Genomic DNA, 26,172 nt, shown 5'->3' on the forward strand with positions numbered 1-26,172 from the left:
TTAAGCAGAGGGAAGGGAGGATGAAGGCCTTGTGGGATCTGATGAAGTATCGGTGTGGATGCAAAGAAGTGTCCTGCTTTATCCCCCAAACACTGCGACAGAGAAGTTAGAATAGAGATTTGCAGCTCTGCTAAACCAGCCCATAGCGATATGGAAATGTGGTAACCTGCAGCTGAAAATGGAAATCTAAGCAGCTCCTGAGATGTGTGCAAGATAGGGTAGGCTCCTCCTGTGAATTTGTCCTGGAAAAGAGAATGTACTAAATGCCACAGAGCCGAGCATGACAGCTGTATGGAGATACTCATCTATTCAGATTTTGTAAGAAGAAATGAATGCTTTGATTTTGTCTAAATTCACGTTGAATCATGCTGCACCCTGTAATAATAATCAATAGTAATTTTCAGACACCATTAACATTTTTAGAAGCAACTATTTAATATGCACGGCTTCTTTTTTGTCTAATTTACCAGTGTCATGAGTTTAGGGGGGCATCGGGGGATGTTCTTCATTTGTGCTAGAATACACACAATCAGTAAAAATCTTTCTGCTTGACAAGTCAGATTTTCCTTGCTCATTTCTAGAGTTTTCATTTGAAACCAAACTGTCTAATCTTTCTCAAAAAATTGTTTACTGCTCTTTTATCACCACTTGCTTTCATAAATGCTGTCAGTGCACATGATACCCTCTCTTCTTCAGAACCTGCCCATAGCTGTGTATTCACAAAGGTGATAAAATACATTTGATTTCACTGAAACAAGCTTGAGCGCCCCGTTCATATGGTATCTCCTGCGGTCATGCAGTACTAATTCCATTTGTGTGCGAGTTAAGCTGTGAATTCCAAACAAAATAATAATCCTTCTGCCTCGCTGGGGTGAAGGTTGAATCTTAGAGTATAATCAAGTTCCAGAAAATGGAAACAACCCACGTCATAAATGAGAAACTGTCTGCATAGTAAATGCCACAATTAATTAAAAATAATTATTATTAAATAGAATTAATTAATAGCAATCAGAATTAATTCTTCTCTGCTGCATACTCTTATCCTGTAAGTGGAACACACGTGGCTTAAAACTTTCAGCGAGCACACTGCAAAGCTCGGATGAAACTTCCTAAGATGCAGCGGGTTTTGTGCTGGTGCCTAACTTCTTGCCTTTGCGGGGTATGCTGTAGGCTGCTAAGGCACCCCAGAGATGCCAGGCTCGCAAAACTGAGCCCAGGATTAATTTTACTTAACTTTGGAAAACAGAAGATAGTAAACAGAGAGGAGCTCGTATCTCCCCATTGTTTCGTTAGTCAGTCCATGGTTCTAACCACCTCCCTCTCCCTCAGCGGGGGCTATTTCCAAACTCTCCTGCTGCCTCTGTGAGCTACTTCGTCCTCTCCCTGTTGTGGTCCTGCAGTGGTGCAACACCCCGCGTCTGCCCACCGCTGCAGGACTGCTCGCATCCAGTACTGTGAGCCCTGAAAGTTGAGCTTCCAGGCTGCAGCTCCCCCACTGATCCCCGCAACAGATCTGAAAGTGTGGAACTGGAAAATAAACCCCAAGCCACCAAGCTACGGCTCTTCCTAAAGCATAATGATAATCCTTTGTGGTGTTTGTGGTTTGAACTATCGCTAACAACTGCATCAGTAGCAGAGACCCTGAAGATAGGGCTGGTCACAGTCAGAAGGATATCGGGGAACACGAAGAAGCTCCTTAATTAATTTCTAATCCTTTTTCAGCCTTAATCTTCTTTTTCATAGTAAGATCTGGCATTACACATTTTCTGCACACATGCTTTCTAGATGATGTAGATTAAATCCTAGGTCTCTGATTTGCTAGAAGCAGCATGTCGGTAGGTTAGCTATTGCTGCAGCCTCGTACTGGAATACCACAGGATTACTCTGTCTGCGCTGATATATTCAGCTAAAATATTCATTAAAAATATGTGAAGTTGGTCCAGTCATCCAGGATTTTAATCCATGCTGTGTTCTGTGCTTCACGAGGGTTTGTTCTATCTCTTTGTCATAGCTGTTTTAGTTGTGCATTTAGTCCAGAATTAGGCCTTGCATATAGGAGTGCTGGGGCGGGGGCAGGACTTCTGAATGCCTTGTGGCTGGGGCAGGGGGCACGTTTCAGGAACAAGAACAAAAATACTGCACGTAGATACCCTGAGTACATATTAGTTATCCAGTTAGAATCGAAAGGGGGGGTGGGGGGGTGGTTTCCATCTGAGTTAATGGTATAGCATCTTCTAATTTATGATGTGAGTACAGAAAATAAATGGATGGGCCTCTTCTACTAGGATGCAAGAAAGACAGCCAGCAGTGCATGCTGAATGGCGAGGCCCTATAACTTACCAAGACAAATATTAATCTTTTCTACTGAAGTTTTTAACACCCTCCCCCACAGATCCCCTGTAGCAGAATCTGAAGTCTCTCAATTTGGAACATTTGAAATGTGTATGTTAGAGAATTTTGTCCCTATAAAATTCTGGAGCAAAATACTTTCAGGATCCTATAGAAGGATCATAATGGGCTTTTTTCAGTGCTTTCTAGAGAAGCTTCTAGATTTCCCTAGAGTTAAATAGGAATTTTCCATAAAGATTGGGAGTTCAATAGGGAGTTAGTCAAATTTACAGCTGTCTGGGCAGGTATCAGCTGATCTTCCTTCTGCTGATTCCAACAGGAGAATATCTGGCTGTAGCTACAGCAGAGACACAGAACGTCATGTTCATCCTTTCAGACTCAGAAATGAAGGTAGGTCAGTGCTGACAATGTGTTTTGAATTGTTCCTGTGTCATGTGCTCTTACAGCACGACCAGATCCACATCCAGATAAGAATTTATAATCTGTCCCACAGCCTTAATCAGGAGGAAAACATGTTCACTAGCTTGGATGAGACACTGCACTATGGAAACGAAAGGCCAAACGTTTACTGAGCATGTTCAGTTCAGTAAAACACACACATTCCTGTGCTACACGCTTTTGTCAGGATTTAGGCATCTTTCAGACAGCAAATGGCAAAAAGCATTCAGTTGTTCTTCTGCAAACACAAAGAATGGAGCCACAGAACAGATGATGGTTTTACCCAGCAGAGCAGAAGACCCTAGGGACCCTCCTACGCTGCAGCAGTACATAGGAACAGGTACTATAGGAAAAGCAGACTTAAAATTATAACTGTGTTGACTGTTACCCATATATATGGGACAGTAAAAAAGAGAGCAAACTAACCAAATCACTGAAAGAGGAAGGGGAAAAAAAAAACCACTTTACACAATTACAGATGAAAACATTAGGATTAACATTTTCCTAATAGCCTGAGGGACACATTTGGGAGTTTCCTCAGATTATTAAAAGCAGGCCTCTCTATTGAAATGTTATGACTTACAGAATTCTGTTTACTCAGCACTGTTGAGAATGAGGTCACGGCTGCTAAGGTGCCTAGATGTAGGAAAAGTTGACCTAGATCAGTGTTTCTCAGACATGCAGCATGTGTGGGCCACTTCTGGTTCATCAGTCTTTGTGTGTCTGCGGGTCCACAGGACTCCGCTGCCTTGAAGGGGTTCAGGTGCTGCTAGCTAGGGAGGGTAGCCAGCAGCACCCCACCCGGGGGGCATGGAGTTACTGACGCTTGCCGCTATGTGCCTCCTCGGCTCAGAGCGATGGCATCAGGGCCCACAGCTGGAGGAACACTGTTCGGCCCAGAGTGTAGAATTTTTATTTTAGAAGCCGTTGGCTTGATTTGGTTTTGCTTTTGTGTGACAGGACCTACAAGGAATGAAAGGCGGGGATTTAAGAGTATTACCTTTTTCATTTTTTTAATATATAAATGAAAAAGGTAACAAGCAACAGTATTGTAACCAGAAAACTGAAATCCCTTAAAGGTGATTTGGCCATAACATTTTTATTCAGGTTTTTACTCAATACCTATTACTATGTTGTCAATTGTCAGCTTGTATATATCACATTTTGTTCAGTAATCCCTCGGTGGTTCCGTTAGGCTTTATCCTCTATAAATTTATGTTGCATGTCTTTTTTTTTTTTTTTTTTTTGTGCTAGGGAAGCATAAGCTTGTAGGAAAAAAGAAAAAAAAAAAAAGAATGCTTTTGTAAAAGAGCTGGCATTACGCCCTGAATACACATCCCTGAACAGACACGCACAGGCACCTATGTATTTGGATAATTATGTATATGCTTTTAGTCCCAGAATGGATTTGTATATATACAGAAACACAGTTTGAATGCACAAGCTACACTTACTCTTGAGGTGGAAGTTAGAATATCAGAAACATTTTTCTCTTTCAAACTGAAACATTCTAGGATGTTTGCCCCTACATGTATTTTGTTGTAGTCTAACGTGTGCGAGAAGCCTGTATTGTTTCCATTTATTTGCTTGCTTTAGTAACAGCTACGTATCATCATATAAACCTTCTGCCTATTTAACCGAGGGGTAATCTAGTCATTCGGGCCTGTAAGCCTTTGTCAGACTGAGCAGACAGTGTTTGAGGACACTGTGATATTCCTTAACACGTGCAGAGCTTTCATAGGGTCAACAAAAGTAAAATAAATTCCAACAGCGATGAAAAATATTTTTGCAATTACAGGCAATTTTGTAAATGTTACATGTTGACCGAGCCGCTGGGTTTTCATCACCTTTCCTCTCTGAGTAATGCAATTAGGCATAATGGTATCCTGAAGTATTGTGAGTACCATATCTCTTTAGCAAAATGACCTAGACCAAAGGTGAGAATGTATCTGCCTGTTAAATGCTGAAGGTGCTTAAGTTATTCTTCTATACGTGAAGAAATCAGTTGTTGGAAGCTCTTTGCAATTAAGAAAAATAGCATTCTTCTTCCCTTACTGTGGTGGGTCATCTCCCAGTTATGGACAAAAGCATCGCCTTTCTCCACCCTTGCCTACCTCTTACGATACCTCTGAAAACTCCTGCACGTTCCCTGCCCACACGAACCAAAACTCCTGTCACACAGCTCCAGCTCAGTGACATGCCCATGCCTAGGGATGGAAGTTGCCACTAAGGCTGGACGCGTAATTCAGTCTGGGGACTGGAATCACCTCTGAAAAGAGGAAATCTACCACAGAAACTTCAGGTAGCCATGCCTGTCTGGTTTTTATATGCAGCAGATTTGGCCTGAGGTCCTTATTGCAAATGAATGTCAACAATAGAAGGATAATGGATTAGAGTTCTAGCAAAAACTTCCTGTATAAATTCAGCTGTTTGCCAAGTCAGTTGATGCCCTACTTTCAATACTGTCATAGCAAGCAATTCTGAACAGTCTCTGCTTATTAAAGATGGAGTACTGAAATCAATATAGCAATATCTTGTGGAGAAAATTCAATTTATCAACAGGTTTGTCATTTTAAAGATGATTAAAGGACTTGTTTATTGGGCATCACCTAGACTTTAGAAATAGTTGATATGAAAATAATAAGACATAAGCCACAATAGACTTACAAATCTTTTAATTACATCAGGGACTGGACGTTTTTCTGTAAGTGAAGGCCTGGAAGCGTTTCCTATCTTTACCATAGACTACATCAGTCACCAATTACATAATAAAAACTGGTGCTGCTCACGGATTTCAGTAGCTCAGGGGCAGACCCATTGTGCATAATCTGTGCATTTATAATTGTTAAAAATACCAAATGTGCTGAAATTGTCATTAACGGCTCGTAAGAAATACTTACTCTGATCTGCAAGAGTTAATTTCTGAAAGCTCCAGTTCCGCTTCTGCCTAAGTCCTGTCTCGCTAGTAAGAACATACACAGGTTTAAAGTACTTTCCTCTGCTGCAGGTGAGAACAACAAACCTGAGTGTGAGAATGAACTGTAAAACTTGTCTTCATCTAGGACAAAGAGAGCAAGGCTGTCTTCACATTGTAAATAAGATGTTCAGTACCTCTCAACTTCTCAGCTATAATTACTCACAAGTAGGAATGTGAACACACAAGCACACGTGCAAACACCCAAGAGTTGGGAAAGATACCACGTCGGAGGCGTTGAGGAGCATTCAGCCTCCGGTTTGCATGCTACAGAGAAGGAAAAAGGTATTAAAAATAGGACAAAAAGCAATTGCTAATAAATGGGATGCTGATCCATAGCTGAATATGAACTACTGTTTTAAAAGATTCTTCCTGGGAAGATAATAAAGATAAACTTGTCAATGTTATTGTTTCAACAGATTAAACATTCTTGAAACTCTTTAAATGATAAAACACTCCTTAAAAAGAAACTTGTCTCTTCTGTGTGGAAAGCTAAGATCCTATCTAGTCTAAGGTGTATCCCTATTGGAAGAGCGTTCAGTCGTGTGCTGATTCCTAGCTGACTTCATCCCATAACCCCTTTCTTTTCCTTACAGATTCCTCTGCAGAGCCAGATAAATCTGTATTTTGGTAAGCACAGTGACCAAGGAAAACAGAGGGAAACTGATGGCAAATTGCCATGACAGAAAAACTGTTTTTCTAATCACCTTTTTCAGAATAGTTTCTCACCATTCCTGTATGATTTGAGCTAGCAGGAAAGTGTCTTTCACTCTAGGTGGAATAAAACGTGCTTGGGAATGATGTCAGAGAAAAAAATGCTTCTTGGTATTCCAAGCTTTGTGTCATTTTGATTACTTGTAGAAATACTTATTTACACAACTCCAGCATACGTGGAGCTGTGTAGACGATTAGAATGCGAACAACAAAACAGCTCTTCCCCCGTAGCCTGCAATCCAGGAGCAGTGCACGTAATGTGGACTGGGGGGAAAACAAAACCAAAGCAAACCAACAGCAGAATAAACACCAAATCTCTTGACCAATCTTTAGCAGAAGAGTGCTCATAAGTGAAGTCTTAGCAAGCTTTCTGACTGAAAGAGACTTGTATATACACGTGCTGGAATGGGGTCTGGAAACACCTCGGAGGTGAGGTCTGCCTCTGTGCTGCCATTTCACCTGGAGCTCCGGGTCCTGCCGTGGCCCAAATTTCCCAGCCTTCCTCCCAACTATCACACTGACTGCCCGACACGCTGGAATTAGAGGCATATTGGAACACAGAGAAGATTCTTCTAGTTAAGGTAGAATTGATAATTATTGGCTTTAGGGAGCTCTGTTTCAAAAAAAAAAAAAGGGTTTGTAGGTTTTTTTGAAGTGCATGGGCAGAGAAAAAAAAAGAGGTTTGGAACTGAGTGAAATGTCGGGAAAAGCAAAGATAAGTTCATGATAGGATTTGTTTGTTTGTTTTTTCTTTTATTTCTGCCTCTACTGCAGTTGCACTGTTTTCTCAAGATAAAACGGTACACGAATGCTTTTGCGGCAAGTAAAATGAGGAAAGTAAAACAGTCCTCTCTTAAACAGGAGCAGTAATATTTGTAACTGGAAAGGCTAATTTATTCACCTTCTTTAAAGAACTAGAAAAAGAGGCCAGGGCACAACAGCTCTCTTCTGCTGCTCAAAAAAACACCAGTGAAATGTGCTACTAGGCAGAACAGCTCATGGTTTTTCACATGCCACAAAGGATTTGCTTTGACACATAATGAATTTTATTGAGGTCAAATTTCAAGTTATCTAAACACTAGTTTACCTCCAGAGATACAGGGCTCAGGAAATTTTTTTGCAATAACGCTGCATTTTTTCCTTGGCGGTGATTTGGGAAGCAGCTTGGTATCATGAAATATTCTGCTTTCAGAAACTTGTTACAGTCCTGCTAAAACCGCTGATAAAACTTTTGTCCCTTTCACGGCTAAAAAGTTGAACTTCATGGATTCTTCTTTTCATTTCCACTGACTTACAACGTCAGTAAAGCATGACCCTGCCTCTCTGGCTACCCCATGACTCAGGCATTGCAATTTCCCTTAAGAAGGGATCAGTACATTGCGTCTTCTTGGAAGTGCATGGCCAGAGTGGCCGGGGGGGTTAAAAAAGCAGCAGTGGTCACTTCATTATGTTAGAGGGCTTATGAAAACTTAACAGGGGTGCAAATATAGAACTTCCTGGCAGCAGAGGAGTTAGAGAAATTAAGAACTACGACAAATGGGGTTTTCCAGCTCCTTGTAAAATTGTATCATTAACCTTAACAATGGTATGTTTGATTGCGGTGTAAAACGGATGAACTTTGAGTGTGCATCCTTTAGCCTGGCTCAGCTTCGCAGGCATTCAGATGGCGGTTCAGTTGGCTGCGCAACAGCAGGAAGGTTTTGCCAACCTTTTGCCAGACACTTTTCTTCCTCTTTCTATTCACAGAAGTTGGTAAAAAAAAAAATTTATGTCTGTATATGTCTATATATAGATACATACATGTAGAGAGAGATGTGCTTATCTACATATAAAGATATATAGATGCAGGTGAATAGAGTGGTGAGTGTGTTAATAATCTATACAACACTACAGTGTTATTTGGCCACTTGGCTTAAAAGATACTTCCCAGATTAATTTAGCACAGCCTTTTTGTTAATGCTACATACAAATAGTAAAGTAGAAGATGCACCAACAGTTTAAAAACCAATTTACATCAATCAGCTAGCTATGTCTCATCTGCTCAGCAGGGAAATTTCTTCTAAAAGTTGCGATAGGAACAAAAGTACTGAAGAAAATGTACAAGCAAAATAAAGATATTAGAAAGTCTTAATACATTTATTAATATGCAGTTGATCTAATGAGATATTAAGCGTCTGAAGTCTGTCTTGCTATTTGGAAAATACTAGGAAAGCAAAACACAGTAATTTCAATATATGACCTATAAATCTCTATCTGATCTGGCTTTCCTTGGAAAACCTCTGGCATTTCAGGCAAAGAGCTCTCTGAAAGAAGGGCTCTGAGGCCCAGGCAGCTACCAACGGTCAGTGCATCTGAGTGTCACTCACTAACAAAGGACTCGGTTAGAACCTCAGGATTTTAACATATTCAATTTTACATTTTAAACCCACATAAAAAATGGAAAGACTAATTTCATTTCTCTGGATTTCTCACAACTTTGTAAGGATTCTGTACCATTTACAACCTTTTGAAAATTCACGTAAGCCTTCAGATTTTAAAAAGGCAGGTCCTCTGACATCCCTTTTTCAGAGACAAAATTATCCTGAGCAGTTTTTAATGCAGATTCTTCAAACTAAAATCTCGTTACAGACTGCTAGACTAAATTAGGGTAATGAGTTCTCAAGCCCCAGTTAGTCTCTCAATTACTTATTGACTGAGCCTAATTCTAAACTAAGGTTAAGAAACTGAAGGCAGCACGCAAATATAATTTTTCCCTCTTTCATGTAATGCTCATAACTGTGACACAGGATGAGACTTGTCACCAGCGGTAAAAAGGTGGCTACAGAAACACAGGACTGTGAATTGCTGAGTCTAGTTCTGCAACCATAAGGTATTAAGTCCAGCTTAGAGTGATCCAAAACAGCCTTTTTAAATACTAGAGCGTGACAGAGGCACACGACACTTCAAAATGAACTTGCATTCTCTGCTAATAAACCAATGTCGCTCCAGCATCTACCACGGTAACAATGCATCGGTGTCTGCTGTTGAAGCACTAATAGTGTTTATTTAGAAAGACCCGACAGTGGTCTCAGCAGGGAGGCTGCGCCCCATTCTAGGTACGACCACAAAGAACTTGGAACTTGACATAATCCTTACACCATTGTACCTGGCTGAAGATACCTGTGGTTATTGTTGCCTTATCTGTAGGGAACTGCGTGCTGCACAGTTCTTGCTGCACGCAAAGAAGCCTCTTAAGGTCACATTGCACCATGACTTGTTTTCACATATCCCTCTTCCCTGGCTTCCATTTCCCTGCAAATATTCAGGCCGTAGGTTTCAAGGTACTACACAGCAGAAGATGGTGAACATTGAGATCCAGCCTGCTTTCCTACAGCAAAACAGTCTTCATTATTTCTTTTTTCACCCCAAACAGCATGTAATGGACCCCTCCATGCATGAAGCTCTCAGCATCAAGATACATCCCCCATTTAAAATCCTTTCTGGTCCCTCAGGCCTTCAGCCAGTACTGGTGGAAGCAGATCCCTTGTCCAGTTACAGAAGCCAGTTTTTCTGCTTACCTATTACAATAATTTGATTTTAACTTAAAAAATCCCATGGAAGCTCTGGGATGAAATTCGCCACCTCTGCAAGGTTTAAATGTAGTTGGAATATTTTAAGTTAAGGAGAGCAGTGTTTCACTGTAAAGCTAGCGTCAACACGCACAGCAATTATTAATGCTAGACACCATAAATTTGACTGCATCTGCTTTAGGCTTCATAGTTACTAACAAGCAAAAATCATTGCATTAATGGACTAGTGGAAATACAATAAAGCACTTTATTATCCCTAAAAGGCAGCATGTGGCATATAGACTCTGTGGGGTATTACCAGTGTCCTAGGAGCAGTTTCATTCATTCACATCCTGTGGCATATAATTATCCCAGACTAACCATGACCCTGCGGGTCCTCTATTAAAATTATAATTTTGTTACAGAATGGTGTATACATTATTGAAGCACATTGTTTTGATCACTGAAAATTGACATATTGTGCTCATTAGCCAGTGAGCCTGAATATTTAATTTATGAGGTTTGCTCCAAGTTTTTCACAGTTCAGTCACTTACGGGAAGTAAACAGGCAAAACTGCAGAGCAGTGAATGGGAAAGGTTCTTACTGAAAATGGTGCTTTAAAAAGCAAAAAAAGTGTGTCATGCCATGTGCAGATACATGACATTACATTAGGCAGGTAAATGGGTTAATTGAACTCATTAACATCGTTTCCTTTTTAAAACTTTTCAGCTGAGAAGATGAAAAGATTATTTTAATCTTTACACTTCTCCTACATTTTGCATTTTTCACATGGGCCTTTTTTAATCAAATATTGATGATGATGCCTGTTGTTCTTCAAAGCTCAGCATTTATATTGCAGCTCCCTCCCAGGAAGCGCCACTGTATCAAAACTCTGGTATTTCCTTATCTTTAATTCCCCCCTTCACTTTTTTTTTTTTAAATAAACAAGATCTATCAGATTTTTGCCAGAAAAGGCACTCTGGATATTTTGCTTATCTGATGGCCTTCAAGCAACCTGCTGAGCCTGTCTCCTCCAAACACTGGGCTGTAGGCTACAAACCTGCTTGACCGATGCAGCAAACCCCACAGTTCTGTCCCCCAGCTGAAACCACCACTTCAGAAACTAAAACCACGGATTACAGTTGTTGCATACAAAAAAAGATTAGTTTTAATTTTCTTCCCGGCTGTGGAAGTCCCCGTGGTATATAGGTGAAAGCTATATGGGATGGGTCAACAGTGCGCTCTGCTGGCAGCAGAGCCAGCTTGCAGAAAGCTTGCAGGAAACATAGCTGGGATTTGCCTTAAAACTGCCTTCAAAAATAAAGCATGAAATACTTTGAATATCTATGTCTGTCTAAGGCCCCCGAGACATTTATACGCAGATCTATAGAAGATCGAGATCTACAAGGTCAAGCAGCTTGCTGTTTATTGCAAACGTGATTTTGAAAATTAAGTTGTCCTGGCAGCGTTTCCACAATTTCTTTACATACTGTTGCTTACAACACTTGAACATAAAGATGAAGGCGGGGAAAAAGTATTATGAAAAAATAACTATTCAAATGGACAAATATTCATCAAATGCACTTAAATAAAACTGAATGCTCTGTAGAAAACAAGAGTTCACAAACAATATGTGTGCGTGTGTCTCCGTGCATAGACACACAGAGAACCCTGCAGGATAGTGCAGGACAGGGGTAGAGCTCTCAGAAGTTTGGAAAATCTATAGAACAATTGTCTCCTATTCGATTATATCAATCTCCTTTGTAAGAGAAGACAAAAAACCAAGAATACCCTTTTTAAACAACTGTTTAATAACTTAGAGGAATAACTGCAAAATCATTTTATTTTCCAGCTTGGGTCCCCTCTAGAAAATCAAGGCAGCAGCATAAAACTACTTCTAAAACTAACTGGGTGCCATAAGCACAATATTAAGCACAATATTAAGAAAATAAATGTTCTTGTGGGGCCATTGCTTTGAAATAGGCAGTGTAATTCTGCTGCAGAGAACTAAGCTGTGTGCCTCAGTAGGTTACATTTGATATTCTAGTTTGGCATGATGCTTCGTCCCTGTCCCCGAAGTCAGATTTCAAATCACAGACTTGCCCTGAAGTGTAGGTGAACTCTTTCCAAACCCTGAAGCAGTCTCTGATTTGCACAAGAGAGAGAGAAGGTACTTACTGCAGTACAATCAATTTAAATCAGCGAGGACAGTACTTTATATCACAGAACATGGTCTGGTCAAGATTCTATGAACAACAATCAGAAAATATTAAAAGAAAGGAACTTGCTTGAGGGACTCAGAAGAACATGACTCAGTTTATCACTGCACTGTGAAACTCAAGTTCAGGTGACCTGAGCTACAGAGTGAAATTCTGCATAGGACGATCCTGTCTAAGTGTCAGGGAGAAAATAAAACCACCTGCCATTAATGCTGACTTACCCCAGTGAGACAAAAGACAATTGCAGCTTTATTTCTGCAGGTTTTAAGCACTTTGAAACCCCTAGATGGCAGATGCTAGGAACAGCTTAATATTAGTGTTAATGTTTTAATGTTTCCATGGAGTATTTGTGCCTCCATGAACCTGCCAGGGAGAGGAGTTGAGCTAAAACCAGCAGCACATTACAGGTTCCTTAGGATCCGTGCTGCACTCACAGGGCCACCCACTGCTGTCACTACATCGATACAGCAACAAAGGTCATGACAAAGTGTGTGGCCTTAGTAGCTCGGGGCTGCTAATGGGGCAGGAAAGCCCACCGCTCCCGGAGCTTGCAGAGCTGCTTTGCTGTTCTGCTGAATATAGAACTCCAAGAGGAAAATATGGAAGCTGTGTGGCCGATGATAGAAACTTCATTATTGCAGGATATAAAACCAGGGCACTACGACACCTTCAAAACACTCTTCAATACTGGTGATTTGCTCCCCTACACAGTACTAGGCCTTCTTTGGACCGTATCTATTTTCATCCTAAAGAAAGGAACATCTAATATTGCAGATAAGATCCAAGGACACCACAGCAGGCAGCCATACACAATTGATTTTCTTGCTTCCTCACATTCGGTGCTGCTCCACTGGCAGGTACTGATACAAGTTTAAAAACGTTCTTGGAACTAATCTTCAGACCACTCTTTACCTGAATAAATCCACATGCACTCTCTCGCTGCTCTGTGAAGGCCCCCGGGAAGCAGAGAGCCTGTGCTACCCCTTGAAGAAAGGTGACAGTGAACTGCTAAGGTAGCATTGGATTGAAAGGCAAAGAATCCATCCCAGCTCCTTCTCCTTTCTTCTTGCATTCCCTGCTTACATTTCTAGCACGGCTTCGCCCTGAAACAGGCTTCTTTTTCTGTCACTTCTGCTTTTGAAGGGATTTGAAGGCTATTTTAGCACAGACTGTAATGTAAAGATGTAGGCCACAAAGGAAGTTCTGAAAAATATTTAGTTCAGGACTAGTTGCAGGAGAAAAACTGAAGAGAACAAGATACACAGTTAACTAGGACACAACAAAAATGCTTCCACAAATGGCAGGGTTAAAGACGATCATTAGAAAAAAACATTTTGGGATCGTTTGGTTTTTTTTTTTTCCTAACAGTCATAAAGGTCTGTAGAATTTCAAGATAAACATGCATCAAAGATTTTGTGTTTACTAGGTATGCATTTTCATTGACTTTGCTTGTGTTCCTTCTGTCAAAGGGCAGAATTGGGACTTTTTTGTGATCACAAGACCAGCAAATTATACACGGATACCAAATGAGTATTCAGATCTTACTTACAAACAGTATAGAATATATTAGCAGCGTGTGCCTGTGTGGCTGTCTTGCATCAAGATAAAGAGACAGAATAATGCTGCTGGGGAATTATGTGCACAAAGCTCTGTGAAGCAAAAATTAAAATGAATGAGATTAAATAGAAAATAACTACATCAGGAATATGTTAATAATTTAATTAAAGTCTACCAAAGTTGAACTATTCCACAATTAAGGGTGAAGCCCATCAACACGCTCAGTTCTATGTGGGGATTTTGCCACAGGTAAAACTACCTGTTTGGAAACGTTTCATAATGTATGAGGAGAATGGGCCAACTAAAGATACGGTATGATCATTAACTTTGGCAACGTTGGACTTCGCTGGTTTCCCAGACAGGCTTTTCCTGATGTTTTAATATATGCTTTCTTTAGTATAGTCTCATTTCTAGGGCGTAAGATAAATGTGAATATTGATCCTTTTGAAAAACAGGAGGGTGAGATTCAGTGCTCTTTTTTCCCTAAGCTTGTTTGCGCTCTTTTCATCTTTATATAACTTTTAAGTCAAACAAAAACACAGAACAAGAGGGTTACTTAACAGCAGAGCAAGAAGCAAGACAAAGGCCATCGCTATGAAGGACTTGGCACCAAAGAGTAGTCTGACACGTTAAGGAAATAGTTATGTAGATCTTAACAGATCTTTTATATTCTCCTTTTAAACGATCCTATAACATTTTATCCAATCCACAAATGGTATAAAAAATAAATACTATGCTTTCTGGAGTAGCAGCTGTTGCTGACTGTACCAGGCAGAGGCAATATCTTTCCCATAAGGCAATCTGTCTTCATGCTATTTGCCTTGTAGGAGAATGTACAAAATACAGAAAATAGCTCCTCGTTAGCCTCTGTGCCTGTGGCCTCTTACAAGACCACACGCAACTTTGCATTCCACAAAACCAGCTCAGCTGATCTTCCAAAATGGGAGTGCACCATCACTTTCATGGCTTAGTACCATAAAATATGGAAGATCCTTCTTTTATTAGTAGGTTCACATAGTGAATAAGATCAGAACCTTCTTTTTCTCCAGTAGCAGTTAAAACTGCACACGGTGAAAAGACAATGCATTGTTTTCCACGGAAAACAATGGAAGGCAACTCTTTTTTCTTGCGTTGTTTTTTGCATGACACTTTCCTGCTGAGTATAATGCATTTGTGGACTTTGAGCTTGCAAACAGGTGGTGATTGCACTTAGGTGATACTATGTCCTACAACTGTAAGTGGTTATACTTGAAATGTACACTTCTAAAGGCGTTAAGATACGGGGTTCGTTTATAAAACAGACGATATTCTGAACCACAATAATTCCACGCAGTGTTACGGTTGGACTTCCCATAGTCAAGCACAGCCTACTATACAATCTTGGCAAGTCAGAAAGTCTCCAGAAATAAAAAAAGAAATGTTTCCTAACCATTGCAATCTTTCATTCAGATGTAATCTGAGTAGATGACAAATATAGTACACTTCTATTCTTCCTGTAGTGAACAAACGCCCATAAAAGAAGTGCCCATTAAAAGTGGCTGGTAATGGTGGTACATGTTGACGCACTCAAGAAAAGAAACAGGCATGTCAGGTGCAATTTGGTCCCGAATCTAGCCTGGCATACGTGGCTACTTTTCCCTTGGGCACACACTCACAATCCGGGAACTACTGCCTCACTTAAACCAGAGGCAGCAGATCAAAGGACAAGACCTTGCGTTTCTTACACTGGAGATCTTGGATTTTGTCCTTGCTGGTGACAAGCCTGTGCGCCCATGCGGGACACTGTTACAGTCCCACTTCGAGCGTTCCTCCCTCCCCGCAGGTCAGAAATGAGGAACACCATTGCTGGCGTTCTTTATCTGCAGTTACGTGGGGAAGTTCCGTTTTAAAAGTCAATACAGTCTCATTACAAGCACTGCATTTTTATGAGGGGGGAAATCAGAAAGACAAATGTTACTCCTGTCCATGAATTTGCCTGTTATCATTTCCCCTCTCTGCTCTACAGAGAGTTATTTGATTCATATTAGGGGTTATTTGGGTCACTTTTACCTTGAGAGAGAAAATAATGGTAACCTAATTTGAGATTTGTACCAATTTAAGAAAGAAAATGGATTCTGAATATTTTGCATAGTTGCTAAATTTAACTGAGTGCTCAGTGAAGCATGAGCTTCCAAATGTGAATAAGAGGCTTTAAACCATTTTCCCCTATTTGGTTTTAAACTACATTTGTTACTTATGATTAGCAATTTTCTGTCATTCATATGCAGCGTACTGAAACTGAATTCAATAAACTGACCTTCCGCCTATCAGACCAAACTGGGTAGTTAATTATTATGCTCGCAAAGTCAAGCAGAAAAACTAAGGAGCATTTACAAATAAGATCATTGTGTTTCATTTGCAAATGGGAATATTTGTTTATTACTTTTCATAAAAAATTTTAACCAGAATAAACACCAAAAATAGAACATCTGTATCAAAGTTTAAAAAACACAACGATCAAAAGCTGTTTAATCTCATCCATTTCGTTCTATTGCACAGTCTGTTCCGTGTAACTTTTTACAACACACTGTGCAAGAAAACAGGTCATTTAAACTCAGTAATTAGTATTACAGATAAAATGACACCGCGGCAATGTTAATTACCATAGTACTGATGTAGTATAGGATATAATACATAATAGTCATGTCTTTAATTTTAAATTGAAGTGCAACAAAGCATATTATTGCTGCACTTCCTCTTCTTAAAGTAAATGAATGTTACTCAAGTGTACCATTTGTATCCGTGCAGAATGTTTTTAAATAAATCACAATTCTACTTTAACTCAAACTGGCATATTTCACTTTCTAATGGCCTAAATTAAGGAACCTCATGCTATAGGAACTTTTCCTGTGATGGTGGAAATTATGACAGAACTATATTCCATTTGAAAAATTTCCACAATCATTTTCTTTTTCATTACAGCAGCTGTAAATCAGTTTGCAAATGAAGCACAACATTCAGTCTTTTTAAAAATAAAGATGAATCTTGACGAGCATTACAGCTATTTGAGGTGTTCTAGGAACTGCAGATACATAATCAAACGGTAATTAATTCTGTACTGCTAGGGCTAAAATAGCTGGCAATTGTAAACATAAAATATTCATAACAAAACAAAGAGACTTGCAGAGGAGGACAATGAAAGTTTCTACCTGCAGCTCCAGTAGGAGTAGGGCTGCCTATTTATGAATAATTATATTTCTGCTTTTTGCAGAACCTTTACTTTTGGATAACTTTGTTATAAATATTAGAAGAAGGAAAAAATGAGTTAAATTTCAGATTTGTTCAAGTGCACTTTAATAATTTATGTCAGCTGAAATGTTCCCATTTTCAGTGCAGAACTTCTGTAATGAAGCCATTATTCAGACCTTGGGTAAAAAATTGTCTAAAAGCCTGCTTATTTAGAAGTATAGTAATCCTAGTCACTGTGCTAACCATGCGTCCCTGGCTAAAATATGTACATACGGATTTAGCAAAATATTTGAACATACAGTATAAGATTCAAAGCAGAAGTTGAAGTATAACCTCAGGTTGTGTATTTCATCTCACAACAATGAGATCTATTGCTACATTCAAATGAAGGTGCATAAAGAGCAAAATCTTGAAGTACATATAACTAGTTTCTAGGCTTTACAAATTGTTTTTAGAAATTCTTTTTTTTTCTACCCCTGTTTTGTTTAGGTCAGCGGGACGATGTATAATACAGGGAGACATGTATCTCTACGATTAGACAAAGAGCATTTGGTCAACATCTCTGGAGGACCGATGACATACAGCCACCGCTTAGAGGAAATCCGGTTACACTTCGGAAGTGAAGACAGCCAGGGATCAGAGCACCTACTCAACGGACAGGCTTTCTCTGGAGAGGTATGTCAACGTGTTTGGAGTTACAAATGAACCCGTTTGAATTACTCACTTTCCAGTTCTGCCTGAAGGTATTTGCAGACTAATTTGTACTCATAAAAAGTGTTTCCCTTTATCCATTCTGAAAAACAGATAATTACTTTTTTGTTTTGCCGAGGCACTGCAAATTGTGACTCATACCTAAAAATGGAACTGTTGTATGCATTGTATGCATAGACACCCTATATTCTCACACGCGCTACTTACAAAGTAATCAAGTCTCTTTTGATGGGTCCTTTATCTCCCTAGTAAATACAAGGACAAGATTAACGGCAAAGTAGTACTGAAAGTGCTTCAGGTTCTTATGAAAGTGCTACTTTTGCTACTCACTGGTGTGTAACACACTACATTGAGTATCATTCTGCCTTTGATTCATGTAAAAATAAGATGATACTCAATTTTAGAGATGGTTGCTCCCAAGTCTGTGCTCAAGAAATAAAGTTAACTCCACAAGTAAACCCCACAAGTAAACACTGGCAGAATTGGTGCTTGCTTTGTATTTTAAATACATGTCTGTAGACATCCCAGAAAGACCATAATGTAATGACCCTCATAGCTAGTGCAGGATAGTCCCTTACTCTTGGTGGGTAAATATTATAGTCTTGTATATGGAGTACTTTTTCAAGATGTATAGTAAAGTTCGCAGGCTTTCTGGTAGACAAAGCAGAATCTTTCCATTCTCCTTATGTAGGAGCATTTTTACGTAGAAGAAATGCACAGGTTCTGTAGTGTCCCATCCTTCATCAGCTTGTCTGCGAACTATCTAGCACGCGGCTCTGCTCCACAGATCTTAAGAAATAAAATAATGCTTCAGAATAACTGTATATTACCATAAGGATTATTTTTAAAGCTACTCAAGGTATCCTTTTACCATTCTTTCAGAAGACCAAAATGAATACTTCTTAATAATAAAGCACTTATTTTCTTGGAGATGAATAATCAAATTACTATCTGTACTATCTATCCCAGACTGGTGATGAGTCAGTTAATGCGTGCCACTTTCTCTGGCACTGTGCAACAGCAGTTATGTAAGAGTAGGAATTTAATTGCAGAGTTGTCAAATGATGGTATCATAATTGATGGTAATAATTTGCTTTGTTTTATAAGCTACATAGATGTATAATATATCCAATGGCAGCTTTTTCCTGGAATTATTCATGTCTTACACAGCTGACTTCTCATTGCCTTCGTTAAATTCTGTGATAAGTGGACATATAATGTATGACTCCTCTAAGAGCTGAAAGTTAAGTATGCTGCAGTAAATAAAAGTCTTTGCTTTGCTAATCAGATTTACAGAAGAGCGATATTCAAACAAAAGCAAGTTGACGGAACAAGAAAGCAAAAATCTTCTTGAAACATACCATTGCACTTGATATGATGTATCAGCATACTTTCAGATATTCTTAGAAGACTTTAAGTTATAAATTCAGAAGTTGTAGACTATAACAAAAAGTAAAAATGTAGAGCATTGTTTTGCAATACTTAATGTCAACTCTTAACTAGGCTGTTCTGGTTTTGAAAGTAGGAGTTTTGAACTACTACTAACATTTGGTATTATTTGCTAACAGAGACCTCAAGTTTTTCTTAATAAAAGCAGAAAACCTAGCTAAGTGGAAACTGCTGTCAGTCAGTTGTGCACAGCTGGATCCACAGTACATGCAGGATTCATTTAGTTATTTAAATTCCTCCTGCAGTGAATAGAAAGAGATTAGCATCCTCAGGGGATGATCATTCCTGATAGCCAGAGAGCATCTCTCAGGACAGGACAGATCACTCTGTGGAGGTGCATCTCCCTTGACAACCGAGCAGGGCCAAACAACAGGCCTAGCAGCTTAGACTAGACACCTTCATTTCAGATGGCGAGATTATTTCTGTCCTTTGAGGAGGTGTTTTTCGGAGTTTCAGATAGCTGTTTTGGGCAGCTGGACAGGAAAGGTCCGATAAGGTCAAGTATTAATTACTAATTTGAACCTGCAGTTAAGTCTTATTTATAGAACACATACTGTTTCTAAAGTACAAGCACAGATTCAAATCAATCATGCTGAATAGCACGGGTGCAAATTTTCAGTGAAGGATGGCAGCTGACAGTGTTCTTAGAATATACATCCGCCCATACAAGCGCTGTCTGTATAAATAAGTGATTTTCGATAAGCTCTCAGCACTGGAAGATATAATGTCTACAGCTCCCAGCAACTACAGTAAGAAAACTGTAGGCATGCTAGCTGACTTCATGATAGAGCACGTCTTTATAATGTAACGTATGCTTTCAAGACTGTTGCTGCTAATTACTATCACTTCTGCATTGGGTAATGCTGTCAGAGGAGATGGGATAAAGAAAAATAGCTGCAGAAGTGCATTGCTTTCATTTAGCTCGTGGAGGTAGGAATCGCAATGAATATTTGCTGGCTTCGGCTTTAGCAGGTGTAGGCAAAGAGAAAAATCACTGCAGGATGACAGTGACAGCTACCACACGCCAACTCCATGACGCTGCCTTGCTACTGCTGTTCTTGTTTGCGTTGGACAAACCCACGATGGGTTTTACTGAAACCTCTGCTTTGCCGTGGAAATAATTCCCAAGGATGAAGCTAGCCAAGAAGTGTGACCCATCCCAGTAGATCACGACCAGCTCATTCCCGCTCCTCCTTCCTTCCACTCCCATTCATACCTGCCCCCTCATTTCACTGAGGTCTCCAATGCACATGGAAGCCAGCGCACTGCAGAGAGGGAGGGGGAACCTGGGGAGCGGTCGGGGACAGAGCAGTACCCTGCCCTCACAGCGCTGGCAAACTATTAGATTGGCTCAAACAGACCTAAATTAAATCCCAGTGCAGACAAGGCAGAAGCTTTTAAATAGCCCCAATATAACTTGAGTCAGCTGCAATGCTCTTTACACATCTGGAAATCCCACCTAACATCCATACTAAGCCACAAGGTTGTTCTTAGGGACTTTTTTTACTTAGTGAAGATGTTCCGCAAGTGGGCAGGCGCTCAGAGCAAGCTAGAGAGCACTGGAGAGGTACCGTGGCATGAAAAACAATCCAGAAATAGCAAATTGCTTCAAAATATACTGTGGTCTGAATGATACCAAAAGGCTTGTAATTCCCAGGCTTTAACATTTAACTAGGTGTTAAAGGCTGTCAAGGGAGATCTCTACAATAATATGGTTACCTTTTAGCCCCTAATTATCACTTTAGCAGGCGCAATAACTGAACTAATGCTTAAACAGTTTGAGTGTAAGGGCTTTAAAACCATGTATCAGATTATCGTCAATATGTTTAGCACTGCTAAGGTGGAAAGAAAGGCAGGCTCTGGAATGCTTAAATAAATAAATCGAGCATTTACTTGTCCCTCTGATACATACCTGAGTGTATTTCTTTCCCTACTCTTTGCGTAAGCATCCTACTGTATTTTAACAATTAAAACAAAATCTTGGCTCATGCAAAGTCCCCAGCTAAGACACCAATCATTTGTGTCTGCTGCCTAATGCCTCTATGCAAAACAGGTCTTAATGCTTCAGAGTCCATATCATTTAATGAGAAAGATCATCTTCTTTCAGACAGCAGCAGTACAAAATACAGCAGTATTTAAGAGAGTCCTGTTGCCCAGGCACTGTCTACCTTGTTAAAACAAAAAGGTAAAAATCTCCAAAAGGTTGATGGTGAAAACGGGCCCTTTAACTTTACCATGCAGCAAAGTCATAAAAACCCATACCATTTTTTTTTCCTAAGCAGAAAAATTAAAAGCGTGCTGCAGGAGATCTCCAGCCACTTGATGGCCGTACACTGTAGCGGCCTTATCAATGTAAAGGCAGAAAGTCAGGGAGCTTAATTTTTTGGTGTTATGCACTTTCCACAAACTCAATAGCTGCAGACTTTCAAACAAGAGACCACAGTCCACAACACATGAAAAAAAAACAGATTTCTTTTTCTCTGCCCTCCAAGTCATCCTTTGAAAACCCATTTACAGAGATTATAAACACACAACAATTTCATCCACTACATAAGATGTAAAAGGAAAGCCAGAATACTGTCTAAAAGAATACATATTGTGAGCTATACACACAGTTTGGAACCAAGATTTACTTTTGCTGCTGCTAAAAGCTACTAAGAAAACCAAATAAAATACAAGAAAATAGGAACCAAAGGGGGAGGCTGGAAATTCCGAAATGCCAGCCTTCTCCTACTACTGCAATTTCTTTAACTGCTTGCGTATTCTATGTGAGTGAGGAACTTCTAGTGATAGTAAAGGATTAGTGATCAGAGAGATCACTGTTGCAAATCCAACTTCTGGTATTTTTAGAAGCAGGACTGTCAGATAGACAGCCTATGAGAAGCATCTGGCCAGATGGAATAATTTAATCCAGCCTGCTGCAGAATTAGAGCAGTCTGAGTCGTTAAATCACAAACAGTGGCTCTGCCACTGAGGCCTCCTGGACACCTTTGACTTGCCTGTGTGGTTCCAAATAGCCTCCCCAAAAATCCTAATGTTGGTATTGTTTATATATATATATATAAAAATACCCAACTAAAAAACCTTTACTGGAATAAAGTCATGTATACGTACTCTGACTTGAGTTCGTTGGCAAACCAGAACAAGTCGTGGCCAATTAGCGGGTCGGAAGAAAGAGCAAGTACAGGCGAACTCTGTATTGTATTGCTTGTTACAAGCCGTTTATATCTCCTTTTGTTTGATAAGGCCCTATCTTCTTCCCAAAAATTTCATCACCTAGAAGGTGAACAGTCAGTCGCGCCTCCCAAGTGACATCTGGCTCGGGACTCGGCCTCCTTTTCTAGGCTATGGGTCAGTTCTGCACAAAAGCCCCTGTTTTCTCCACACAGTTCCCTACACTTACCCAATATTCAGATTCCTCTCCCAGTTCTTTTTGTTTTGCTGTCTGTAGGAAGCCTCACTGATGTGAGGATTTGCAAGTCTAGTGTGGCTTTTCATCAAATTTTGCAAGCACATCAACCTTCCTCTTCCTCAGGAAAGGAGCATTAAATCAGCTAGCGATGTCCCTGAGCAGAGGACAGGAGTGTCCTGCTTCTTCGTAAGCGCGTTCCTGCAGGTGGTTACAATGCCAAAGCAGAGCTCGCCGTAAGCCAGCCCCTCCTGCGCCTCGAAGTGCTGGCTCTCCTGCCAACAGCTTGCAGAAGGAAGTCTGAAACTCAGATCTGTCAGTTGCCACAGGCCATCTGTATTACATTTTGGAGACTTTATTGGAAATGATGCAGGTCATTTTTAAGTATTTCAGCCAGAAGATAAGTTTACTGTACTCCGGTGCTTATTAATGTTGAAAAATAAGCCTCTGAGGAGAGTACCAGATGAGGGAACACATGTCTAATGGAAGGGTGGTTTAGTAAAATCTCTATAACCTTCAGATTAATGTTCAGCTTCAGAGGAGAAAGGCAATAGGATAATTAATTAAATTGCTATAGGAACAGAATATAAATCAGGAAGAGGTGGTGATATTGTCATCACTACAGTGTGAGGAGGCTATTCACATGAGTAATTCAAAATCAGTGGGAGATGAACAGGTGCATTAGTTGCAAGAATGCACCTCTGTCCACCCTAAAGATTACAGGTGGTTTCACCCAAAATTTTGTAAAATATTCATATCTGTGAAAAGCAGAGCTGAAGTCCAAAGGGCACTTATTCACCAACACATGCTTATTGTGTTTTTCTAAACCAAAATCAATTTTATATTTTAAGCTAAATGGGCTTTTATTGCTGGTTAATATAAAAGAAAATAGGATTGAACAATATATTAGCACAAATTGAGGGGTATTCATGCCTGCCTGTGGTCTGCTAATTTAAGAGCTCTGAATCATCCAATGGAAATTCCTTTCCACCCTCTACAGACTTTGTAAGGAAATTAGGCTCTTGAACAGAGATGTGTTTCAGTAGCAGGCTGCCTGGGCTGTCTCCCCTCTAAAACTATGTGGAGATGAAATGGCTGCCTCTCCTTCTGGACCACAGAGCCCTGTGGATTTAAAAGCATGGTCCATAGGAAAAAAATAAAAAGTGTGGTCTAAGGAAGAGCGCTGCCGAGATAATCTATACAGTGAAGCCTGCAGGGAGGCGTACTGGAAACCTCTGTTATCTTATACAGTGAAACTTAACAAAAACATTTTTGATCCCAAAATACTTCCCAAAGAAAAAATGAGATGATAAATCAAGAGGGTAAGCAAAAGTTTTGTTGACTAAAAGCTCTTGGGGAGATCCCGATTGGACACGAGAGGGAAATTTTTCACAGTGAGGACAGTTGTCATTGGAATAATCTCCCCAGGGAGGGGGTTGGCTCGGCCGCCAACTCGGCTGGACAGGGTGCTGGGCCATCTTGTCTAGCCTGTGCTTGTCCTAGAAATGTTGGACCGGGTGATCCCTGAGGTCCCTCCCAAGCTGGGATTCTGTGATTAAGGTACTAAGGATAACGCACTTACTGTACCTGAAGCCAGCAATAAAGTAGGAGGTGACCATAGAACAGTACAAATAGAATAGGAAGATAAAAGTTAACGCTTTAATTTACTGCATAGTTTTCTGTCAGATATGGATCATATTGTTCCAGAACCACTGCATGAGGTAATACACAATAATTAATTAACTGTAGTCTGCTTGTGCAAAGACGTAATTAGACTACATAGTGTGTTAAACTGTCGGGCTGTGGCCTCACTTTTGGGACCGCAGCTGAGAGCGAGCAGAAGCGAGAGGGGCAGGTCAAAACACTCTGAGACTCCGGGGCAAAGCAGAAAACATGAACATCCCTTATGCTCCCTGTAAAATTGCAGCATTCAGGCAAGTCTTCTACACATCTACAAATACAGCAGCAGCAGCTGCCTTCTGCTCCCGTAGGAAGAGGGGCCACCATGCCTCTCAGCTCTGCGGAGTCCCCGTAGCTCGCAGTGCCACCACGCTCCTGCAGTCCTGCAAGTCAGCTCAGCAGCAGCCTTCTGCCTGAGCCGGAAGAGTCTCAACGGAAGTGAAGGATAAAGAAATTTGGGGCACGTAGCGGTTGAACAAGTAAACTTATCCCCCAGAGGCTATGCTGGAATATATAAAGAGGCAAGCTACAAGATATAAAATATCTGCAGGTTTCATGAGATACTGCAAATGATTTCCCAAAGTCTAATACTGAAAATCTGAACGCTAGGGGCTTTTTCCCAGATTTCTTACAGTATTTTGTCCTGACCCCTGTGTAATTACACTCCTTAAACAATTCAAAGCATCTGAGTTACACACATTTAACTGTTACTGGGTGGATGGATAAGAAACAGGTCTGCAGATAAAAATGCTAACTAATTGCTGTACCCAATTCCATTTACTTGATTTCATGTTCCATTAGGTTTTTGGGGTTTTTTGGTTTTGTTTTGTTTTTTTTTTTTTTTTGTGGGAGATGTTCAGCGTTATGTACGCTTCCATGAATTATGGACAGGATTGTGGGAGAGGAGATGACAGAGAGTGATTCCTTGAAAACCAAAGCTGAAAACGGCTGGAAAGCCAGGCAGTGACGGAACCATCCGGACACCCGTGGCTACATGGCAGTAATGACAATTTCAGAGCACCAGTCAGAATAACATGCTGATGCCCAGATATTTTGTAAGCAGCGAATGGGCAATATTTAAAATGCAGTTGGCGTTTCTTGTCGAGGAAGCTTCTCCTTTTGAACTACTCTGTTGGAAACCACGAGAAAGATGACTTTCCAGGAATATAGAACAGAAATATTTGTGGTATGTTTTACATCAAAATGCAGTAAAACTTGCTACACTGGCTATGTGCTAAAAATGCATCTTAACACTTAGCGACCTTCAAAAGCAGTTTCATCTTTAACACTACTGAAGGAGAATAGTTGACTTCTAACTTATGTTCCTTCCTGTATTTTTTTGGCTAGACAGTCATCTGCAAGTCATGGGCAATATGCGCTTGTTAAATAACAAATCCCAAAACTCAACAGCCAGGAGAAGTTGTAGAATCAAGTGAAGGTATAGCAACTATAGATCATTGATCATAAACAAATAGGAAAAATACACAGCAAGTGAAACCCATTTTTGTCTGAATGGCTGCATCACTAGGCTGTGCCAGTATGCTCTTCAGTCACGGTCTTACATTTAGTGCTGTGTAGTCATACTGCCATTTTTAAAGGAAAATTAGACTCTAGAAATAGCCTGTTTTAGCCTTCCCTTAGGAAAAAGCCTTAATTACACAAATCAAGTTATATAATGTCCAAACTTTATAACAGCAATAAAGAATTTTACTTCATGTCTAACCAGCTTCTCCTATCGTAAATACCATTCATGCTGTTTTTTCACCTTTCTAAAACTTGATTAGCAGTAGAAATACAAATAAGGTTTTGACGACTTTTTTTTTGCAAGGGGAAGAATTTACAGTTTGTACTACAGGCCTAAGCGTGCATTTTGTGATAGCACGGATAAAACTGGA

General features: G+C 40.1%; 1 protein-coding gene across 2 annotated transcripts in view; it reads left to right on the forward strand.

Moving 5' to 3' along the window:
* Positions 1–26,172, forward strand: part of CA10 (carbonic anhydrase 10) — a 207,507-nt gene that overhangs the window by 143,508 nt on the left and 37,827 nt on the right. For both annotated transcript variants that reach the window (XM_075111227.1, XM_075111228.1), the window contains exon 5: positions 17,518–17,703. In XM_075111227.1, coding sequence (XP_074967328.1) covers positions 17,518–17,703 — 186 coding nt within the window. The remainder of the gene's footprint in view (positions 1–17,517; positions 17,704–26,172) is intronic.

The sequence above is a fragment of the Phalacrocorax aristotelis genome, chromosome 16, assembly GCF_949628215.1.
Source record: "Phalacrocorax aristotelis chromosome 16, bGulAri2.1, whole genome shotgun sequence".
Classification (NCBI taxonomy): domain Eukaryota; kingdom Metazoa; phylum Chordata; class Aves; order Suliformes; family Phalacrocoracidae; genus Phalacrocorax; species Phalacrocorax aristotelis.